At 55.7% G+C, this 9,304-nt stretch overlaps 1 protein-coding gene across 1 annotated transcript in view; it reads left to right on the top strand.

The window, feature by feature from the left end:
• The window catches only part of LOC106898487 (multiple epidermal growth factor-like domains protein 6), a gene marked incomplete at its 5' end in the record, with an annotated part of 27,223 nt that overhangs the window by 3,548 nt on the left and 14,371 nt on the right, over positions 1 to 9,304 (top strand). The window contains 10 exons of the mRNA XM_014959761.1: positions 509 to 637; positions 1,434 to 1,562; positions 1,696 to 1,824; positions 3,837 to 3,965; positions 4,829 to 4,957; positions 5,594 to 5,725; positions 6,658 to 6,786; positions 7,725 to 7,853; positions 7,976 to 8,104; positions 8,305 to 8,433. Coding sequence (XP_014815247.1) covers positions 509 to 637; positions 1,434 to 1,562; positions 1,696 to 1,824; positions 3,837 to 3,965; positions 4,829 to 4,957; positions 5,594 to 5,725; positions 6,658 to 6,786; positions 7,725 to 7,853; positions 7,976 to 8,104; positions 8,305 to 8,433 — 1,293 coding nt within the window. The remainder of the gene's footprint in view (positions 1 to 508; positions 638 to 1,433; positions 1,563 to 1,695; positions 1,825 to 3,836; positions 3,966 to 4,828; positions 4,958 to 5,593; positions 5,726 to 6,657; positions 6,787 to 7,724; positions 7,854 to 7,975; positions 8,105 to 8,304; positions 8,434 to 9,304) is intronic.

A 9,304-nucleotide genomic window follows, 5' to 3' on the forward strand; every position in this document is an offset into this window, starting at 1 on the left:
GATGGGATGGGATGGGATGGAGCAAGGCTGGAGCACCCCTCCATGAGACACTCCAGATCCCTCACCATCTCCAGCGCTGCTCAGTCGTAGAGCCCAAAGTTTTAATTATCTGTTCCCCACGGCCATTTCTCTGCATGGAAGTTAATTCTGTGTGGCAGAGAAGGATGTGGTTTTGGAGCAGGACCGGGGGAGGTCTGGCTGGGAGCACATCGCTGTTGAATGCGTTAAGGGCTTGGGCATCCAGCAAGACAGTTTCCAAACAGATAAGATGATGTAACATCAATAACAACAGTGTCTGTGTTCGGGTGTCAGCCGCCTGTAGAATACAGCTGTTGTCTCCCCATAAAACCCTAAAACCCAACTTGCACAGCCATCCCGAGCACCCAGGCACCGCTGCTGGTTCCTCTCCCAGAGAGATGCGTTTTTTGGGGCTGGTTAGTAGGAATCTGGCTGATGCGGTTCGTACCTGCTGCCTAACAGTCTCGTGCCTGCTTCTGCTCCCACGAAGCGTGCCAGGAGAGCCGCTACGGCCAGGACTGCAGCCAGACCTGCAACTGCTTCAATAATGCCACTTGCCACCACGTCAGCGGGCAGTGTCTCTGCGCGGCCGGCTGGACGGGACCCACGTGCCAAGAAGGTAATTAATGTGCCTCCACGGTCCCTTCCTCACCCAGCCCCCTCTTCCCTTCCTCTGCCAGCCCTCCTCTGTTTCTCGGGGTGGGTGGGAGTTTTCAATGGAGCAGCAGCTCCAAAAAGCAGAGCCAGTAGGAGAGCAAGGCCAGATTGGAGCTGCTTTAGGAACCGGGTGCTTCTATGACGACAGATAGCAAGGCCAGATTCAGTCACGCCGAGGGAAGCCAAGAGGTTGCCTTCTCCAAGAGCACCAGCAATTGCACTGATTTGCAGTTTCATGGACATGGAGTAATAGCTCGATCGTTCACTGCACCCAGACACCAAGTTTGTCATGTCTTTAGTCACAGCTCAGTGAAACTGTGCCCGTGAGAACAATTATTCATGTGGTTAAATGGCTTTTTTTTTCCCTGCCAAAGGCTGGCACTCTCTGGGTCTGTGTTCTGCAGCTCAGGAGCGAGGGCTGCCAGCTGAGCATCTCTCCTGGCTGCTGAACTCACCCAGCCTTTCTCCTCTTGTGTATTTGCCACCACAAAGGAGCTAAGAAGGCTCTGAAGGGATCGTGCACCCAGTGCCCTGTGTCACCACCTCTTACCTGGGCAGGTTAAAATACCAGACATCCTTGTGTGGGCAGCTAAGCAGCCTCAGGGTGTTGTTGGCTCCTCTCCCCGCCTCTCATCGCACACAATCACAGCTTTGTTTTAGATCAGGCTGTCTCCTTCTGGCTCTGGCTACCAGAGACGTGGGGTTTGCCTTTGGCCCCGTGTTCTGATGGGGATGTTTGGCCTGTTTTATTCCCACAGCGTGCCCGGTGGGTTTCTACGGGAGGAGCTGCCACCAGCGCTGCCTCTGCCAAAACGGTGGCACGTGTGACCCCGCCACGGGGCTCTGCGCTTGCCCCGAGGGCTGGACGGGGCTGGCCTGCGAGCTGGGTGAGTATCAATGTGCCAGCCACCCCGGGAAACATCCTCTGGCACCAATTTGTCTTGTTTTGGACTCATTTTCCTCCTGGGAGTGGGTGTGGGGGGGTGTCAGGGCAGCGTTTCACCCTGTGCCTCCTCCCAGAGTGCCCACAGGGCCAGCACGGGGCCGGCTGCCGGCAGCGCTGCCAGTGCCAGCACGGGGGGCTCTGCGACCACCGGACGGGCCACTGCCTCTGCCAGCCCGGCTGGACCGGCCACGAGTGCCAGAGCCGTAAGTGGGGATGCTCCCCGTGGGTACCTCTGCTGCCCTGGGGGACGGGGGATGGGGGGTTTAAGCAAAAACATAAAATACAGATTTCAGCTCCGCAGGGAGAGCTCACAGATGTTAGAATTCTTGCGTTTGCCCACTGCTGTGCTTTCTGCTTTCCTTTGAGGGCTGCCCTAAAAATGATGGTGCACAGCCTCCAGCAATGGTACCCGTGTCAGAGGGCTGGGGTCCCCAAGGGCACAGGTCCCTCTGCTGCCCTGGGGGACGGGGGATGGGGGGTTTAAGCAAAAACATAAAATACAGATTTCAGCTCCGCAGGGAGAGCTCACAGATGTTAGAATTCTTGCGTTTGCCCACTGCTGTGCTTTCTGCTTTCCTTTGAGGGCTGCCCTAAAAATGATGGTGCACAGCCTCCAGCAATGGTACCCGTGTCAGAGGGCTGGGGTCCCCAAGGGCACAGGTCCCCAAGCTGTGCAAAGCCGTATGGTCCAAGTAGGGCAGCAATTCCCCCACCCCACCATCTGCACCAGGGTGAAACCAAAATGCCAAGTGAAGGTCTTCATAGAATCGTAGAATGGTTAGGGTTGGAATCCAAGCCATAGGGTCCGAGCAGGGCAGCAATTCCCCCACCCCACCGTCTGCACCAGAGTGAAACCAAAATGCCAAGTGAAGGTCTTAGAATCATCATAGAATCATAGAATGGTTTGGGTTGGAAGGGACCTCAAAGATCATCGAATTCCAACCCCCCTGCCATGGGCAGGGACAGTCTTCCTCTGTCCCATTTATTTTAAGAGTACCCAAAGATCACCTCCTTTCCAGGAGGAGGAGATTAGGAGATGAGGAGAGGGTTCTTCACTGTGAGGGTGGTGGAGCCCTGGAACAGGTTGCCCAGGGAGGTGGTTGAGGCCCCTTCCCTGGAGATATTCAAGGCGAGGCTCGACGAGGGCCTGGGCAACCTGGTCTAGTTGGGGGTGTCCCTGCTGACTGCGGGGGGGTCGGACTAGATGGCCTTTGGAGGTCCCTTCTGGCCTGGGCAATTCTATGATTCTATGATTCTATGATTCCATTCTTCCTCCTGCGCTTCCCTGTGTTACACTGACCCAAAATGCCTGGTTTCAGTCCCGAGCCCCAGCAAATAATGACACGTATCATTCGGCAGGCTCCTGGGTGCACCTTATCTTTAAACGTAACGCGTACCCTGGCAATCCCCTTGCTATGAGGAAGTGTTGAAAAGGCTCTTGGCCCTATTATGAGCAGCAACAGGGACTTCATCCTCTCCTTGGCTTCCCACAGAGCTGTGTTTCGAGCTGTGTGTGCGTGTGAACACCCGCCTGGCTGCGTGCACCGAGCACCCACACTTGGCCACGCTCATCCCACTCCTCTTGCGTGGCCAAGCAGCCTGTTTGGAGACTTGTACAGGGACTTACTGGGGTTTTTCTTTTTGCATTCATTCATGAAGCAGAAGTGAAAATCAGGTTCACAATCTTTAGGGCTGGAATTACACCTTCTGTGTAATTCTGGTACTTGCACACCTTGTCTTGGAGCTGCTTTAGGAACCGGGTGCTTCTATGACAACAGAAGCGGCAGCAAAACTAAATGCTTGCTGCTGTGATTTGAATACACTGTGCTGGCACCCAGCTCTCATTAAACAGGGCCAGGAAATGCACTTCCAAAAACACGTGGCACGGTTAAAAAAGACTTTCATGCTGAATTAGATGATGCTTCACACTTGGGGCAGATGTGGCCGATGCTGCTGCTGAGCCACTGGTGCTCCTGCACATCGTGCAGCTCCGTGCCATGCAGTGGTTCCCCACGCCCTACGTGCCATGGGGCAGAGAGGGACTGCCATCCCCAGCTGGCAGATGTCACCCATCTTGTCACAGCACTGCTCTGGCTTGGCAGGGATGAAAGGGACATGAATAGTGAAGTGTGTGCCTACAGGAACTGCAGTGAAAAAGAGCCATGTCACCTTCTTGGGCTAACTCATCCTCTCTCCTGTGTTTGCATCACCGAAGCTTGTCCGGAGGGGCTGTTTGGGGCACGCTGTGAAGAGCACTGTGACTGTGGGGACAATGTCTCCTGCCATCACGTCACTGGCGTTTGCGATTGTCCCCGTGGCTGGAGGGGCCGGCGCTGTGAGAAAGGTGAGCCAGCATCCTTCCATCCCTCCATCCCCCAGCATCCCTCCATCCCTCAGCATCCCTCAGCATCCTTCCATCCCACCATCCCTCAGCATCCCACCATCCCTCAGCATCCCTCCATCCTTCCGTCCCTCAGCATCCCTCCATCCCTCAGCATCCCTCAGCATCCTTCCATCCCACCATCCCTCAGCATCCCTTCATCCTTCAGCATCCCTCAGTGTCCCTCCATCCCTCAGTGTCCCTCCATCCCTCAGCATCCCTCACCATCCCTCCATCCCTCACCATCCCTCCATCCCTCTATCCCTCCATCCCTCACCATCCCTCCATCCCTCCATTTCCATCCTTCTGCATCCCTTCATCCCTCCATCCATCACCATCCCTCCATCCCTCACCATCCCTCACCATACCTCCATCCCTCACCATCCCTCCATCCCTCCATCCCTCACCATACCTCCATCCCTCAGCATCCCTCAGCGTTCCTCCATCCCTCAGCATCCCTTCATCCCTCCATCCATCACCATCCCTCCATCCCTCTATCCCTCCATTCCTCACCATCCCTCTATCCCTCCATCCCTCACCATCCCTCCAGCAGCACAGCCTCCAGCATCCCTTGCTCCTTCTAGAGCCTGGGACGGAGAGAAACTTAATTTTTAATAAGAGGTACAAATTGTGGCAAAACATTTTGGGGAGCTGACAGCCTGCCATGAAAAAGGTTTGGGGTTTCTGCAAGAAGTGCTGATTCAGCACCCCATGGCAGGCGGGCCAGGTGCTGGGGGCAGGAGCTGGCCCTGAGGCTCTGATACCTTTCAGGCATTAACACTAATTTGAAAGCCAGCCAGGGGACTCACTTGCCTGTTTTCCTGCAGCCTGCCTGCCGGGTTTCTTCGGGAAGAGCTGTGCCAGCCGCTGTGCCTGTCCCCGGGGAGTGCCTTGCCATCACGTCACGGGCCGGTGCGGCTGCCCGCCGGGCTTCACGGGCTCTGGATGTGAAAAACGTACGAGAAGAAGGGAGTGATCCTCTTACAGTTCTGCTGACAGGCTCTGGGAACATGACGGGTCAAGCAATCGCTACAGAAAGTTAAACAAAAAAGAATAACAACAACAACAAAAAAAAGCCCCACCGGCGAGCTGTGAAGAGGAGCAGCTCACGTTTTGGCAGCTGGGTGCATGCCCACAGAATGTTAGCGAAGCGCAGGGAGCCAAGTGGGAAATCAGAGCTCTGTATTTATCCAGAGGATTAGCAATAAATCAGTATTAAAATGAGCTCCTGTGGGTAGGAGCAAGTCTGGAGGAGGCAGAGGCATGTGAGTGCATTCCTCCCCCGGGGGACAGGGGTGTATTTGCCGTGTCTGGGGGGATGGAGCTGGCGGGGATGTGAGGGTAGGTAGGGCAAAAGGTGTCTGATGCCATTAAGTACAGTTTTATTTTCAATCCAGGACTTTAATGGGGTCGAGGAACTGTTTGCATGGGGGTCCCTTTGCTTTTTGGGTGGCAGAGAACTTTCACTGTCATAAAAGACTTCCTAAATCCTGGCTTAAAATAGAAAGGGGAAAAAAAAGGGCTTGCACAGAGGGGTGGGATTGCTCCCTCTAAGCCAATCTGAGCCCCCTCTGTGTCCTCTCTCCCGACAGCCTGCCTGCCCGGGACCTTTGGGGAGGGCTGTGAGCAGATCTGCCAGTGTGCTGGAGCCACCCAGGAGTGCCACCCGGTCACAGGGGCCTGCATCTGTGCCCCCGGCTTCCACGGACCCACCTGCCAGCTGGGTGAGTCCACGCGTGGGTCCTCTTCTGCTGGGTGGACCTTTGCAGGGACCAAGGCTGTGCTTCATCCCCAACGCACAGAACCATGTCCCCCTGATGTGGGGATGGTGCTGAGTTGGCCACCAGAGAAACCTCAGCTTGCTGGGGTGGCTTCAAAGATGGGTTGTCCTTCCTGGTGTCTTGCCGTGGTCACCTTTGTCCTCACTGGCTTGGCCAAGGTCTTTTTGTTGTTCTGCTCGTGACCATTGCCCAGCTCTCGCAGCGCAGTCTGTCCAGGCAAGTGCTTTCTTGCTCCCTGGTCCAAGCCAGGCTGTGACCTCTGTGGTGTCCCTCAGTGACTCATTCCCAAGTAGGAGTAGTTCATGTAAACAAAACATCATTCTCATCTGCCCTCAGGCCATTTTTTTGGCCTTTTTTTTTTTTTTTTTAATATTTCCCAGCTATATCTTCAGCAGAGAGGTTCTGAACGCTCCGAAGCTCCTTGGCGTTGTGGCTTGTTTGCCAGGGGGTTATTTATAAGTGTTTTCTGGGCTTTTCTTTGACTCCTGCTGAACAGGCGACCCCTCGCAGCAGCTCTCACATTCCTGCACTTCAATGTGCCCCACCAGGGCAGAGGCACCCGAGCATGGAGCTCACAGGAGCTTGTGATGTCTATGGTGTAGGGGTCACATCCCACACAATCTGCTCATGCAAGGGATGCACAAGCATAATTTGCACACCCTTGGTGTGTTTCTGTAGCTGTTTGACTTGGGTTTGTGCCACCAAGCAGACTATTGCCCAGCGACTGTGCCAGCCTGGCACAAACCCACCCCATGAAATGGCTGTTTGAACCCACCAGGTGGGTTTTTCCAGGGATTTTGCTGGAAAACTCCCTTGTTCTCATCTTTTTAGGCACCAAGGCCATTGTTTCCCTGTTTTTTTTCCTCCCCCCACAGAGTGCTCCCCTGGGTGGTACGGCCACAACTGTGAGAGACCCTGCAAGTGCAAGAACGGGGGCCAGTGTGACATTGCCACGGGGATGTGCCACTGCCCCCCCGGCTACATCGGTGCCGACTGCGGCGTGGGTGAGTGCCCGGGTCCCCCGGGGAGGGGACAGCAGCTCCAGGGGGTTCCCCAGGGACAGGGGAATGGCAGGAGGTGCAAATCCTGCACGCAGCCCCCTGCGGACCCCGCGGGAGATGAGGTGTGTTACCGTGACCTGCATCAAAAGGAGATGAGAGCAGCAGAAAAGGAGCTCCTTGTCTCACTCTACAGCCTGAGCTCTCAGCAATGCCCTCCCTGTACCTACATCCAGCCTTACTGTGGGGAGGGAGCTGCAGCTGATCTCTTTGCTGTCTGTCTTAACCCGGGAAACATTTAATTGCTATATCATTAGCCTGGATAAGCGATACTTATGTTTATAAGTATCTAAAGGGTGAGTTGAAGGACATTGGAGCCGGACTCTTTTCAGTGGTTTCCAGCGATAGGACAAGGGGCAACAGGCTCAAGCTGGAACATAGAAAGTTCCATTCAAATATAAGAAAAAACTTCTTTGGGGTAAGGGTGACGGAGCCCTGGAACAGGCTGCCCAGGGAGGGTGTGGAGTCCCCTTCTCTGGAGATCTTCAAGCCCCACCTGGATGCCCCTGAGTGATGTGCTCTTGGCAACGCTGCTTTGGCCGGGGAGTTGACTGGATGATGTCTAGAGGTGCCTTCCAATTCTGACAATTCCATGATTCCATGATTTGTTTCATGCCAAAACAATTTCTCCACTAGGAAAAGCCTGACACGCCAGCCTTGGCATTGTCCCATCACAGCGCTGCTTCCTCTCTGCTAAAAAAGCCCCGCTCCTAAATCCTAAAAGCCCTTTCCCTGCCCTGCTGGCCACCCCATGTGCTGGTGGTGGGGCTGCAGGCTCCTCCTGCCACCCCGTTGCTCTGCTCCATCGGCCAAAGTCCTTCCCCACCAGCCCTCAGACTCTACCAGCTGTGCTTTGGCGTGACCGGAGTCTTCCTCACCCCCAGGATGTCCCGCTGGTCGTTACGGCAGGGACTGTGCAGGGCTGTGCTCCTGTGGGGACAATGCTACCTGTCACCCTGTCACCGGAGACTGCGTTTGCCCACCGGGAAGAACTGGTCCCTCCTGTGAGCGAGGTAAATGAGGTCCTGGGCAGGAAATGATTTCCTCACCTGGAGACCTCTGCAGGTGCTTGGGGGCTTCTGCCCGAGCCACATGGTGGCCCACGTGCCCACGGCCACTGCCTCTCTCCCCACAGGCTGTGAGGAGCACCACTATGGTTTGGGGTGCCAGCAGACCTGCTCCTGCCTCAACGGGGGGCTGTGTGATGCAGCTGATGGCTCCTGCTCGTGTGCGCTCGGGTGGACGGGGAAATCCTGCGAATTAGGTAAAAAAAAAACCCGACTTGAATACATTGTCCTGCCCTGGCCCAGTAACTGTGGAGCTCACTCAGTTTCATACTGGGTCCAGCTTCTGTTGTCCCCAACGGTGCCTATTCTGCCTTATTTGCCCTCTAAAAGGGCAGGAGAGGGGTCGGGAACGGCTCTCTGGATGCTGAGCATCTCTGCCACCACTTTGTTCCTACAGAATGCCCGCCGGGAAGGTACGGTGCCAACTGCCAGCTCCACTGCTCCTGCCAGCACAATGCCACCTGCGACCCGGGGACAGGAGCCTGCCGCTGCCCCGCCGGCCACTACGGGCCCCTCTGCGAGCACAGTGAGTGGTGGCAGCTGAGATGCTTTCAGCTTTGCGAGGGGAGGGCTTGTTTTTTAAACCTTATCCATAGGGCAGGACTACAGGATGGAGTTGTGACCCGCTGCAGTCACACACATGGTGGTGAGCTCTTCCTTTCTGGTGTTGCTGGTGGTGGTACCCAGTGCTTGACGTGTTCTCAGGCTTCTGTTGGCCATGGACACCAGCTGTTCACATGCCTCCTTCCCTTTGCCTGCATAAGTGCATCCTTCATCCCTTCCTATTTGTCCCATCTCCGCCGTGTCCCATCTCCGCCGTGTCCCATCTCCGCCGTGTCCCATCTCCACCTATGTCCCATCTCCCCCATGTCCCATCTCCCCTGTGTCCTATCTCCACCCATGTTCCATCTCCCCCATGTCCCTTCTCCTGTGTCCCATCTCCACCCATGTCCCATCTCCACCCATGTCCCATCTCTCCCATGTCCCGTCTCCCCTGTGTCCCATCTCTTGTCCAGAGCTGTAGGCTGTGTGTCCTACACACCTGTCCTTAACGTGTCCTCCACACATGTCCTTACATGTGTCCCCCACCTGTCCCATCTCTCCAGTGTCCCCCACCCGTCCCATCTCTCCAGTGTCCCATCTTCCCCATGTCCTGTCTCCCATGTCCCATCTCCCCTGTGTCCCATCTCTTGTCCAAAGCTGTAGGCTGTGTGTCCTACACGCATGACCTTACACGTGTCCTCCACCCATGTCCCATCATCTCCCCTGTGTCCCAGCTCTTGTCCAAAGCTGTAGGCTGCATGTCCTACTGTGTCCTGCTCCCCCATCCCGTTTGGGATGTGTTTATTCCTGGGAAAAGGAGAGCTACAACCCTTCTCCACAGGCAGCCGTGGAGC

Source organism: Calidris pugnax, unplaced genomic scaffold (assembly GCF_001431845.1).
Source record: "Calidris pugnax isolate Ruff unplaced genomic scaffold, ASM143184v1 scaffold484, whole genome shotgun sequence".
NCBI lineage: Eukaryota > Metazoa > Chordata > Aves > Charadriiformes > Scolopacidae > Calidris > Calidris pugnax.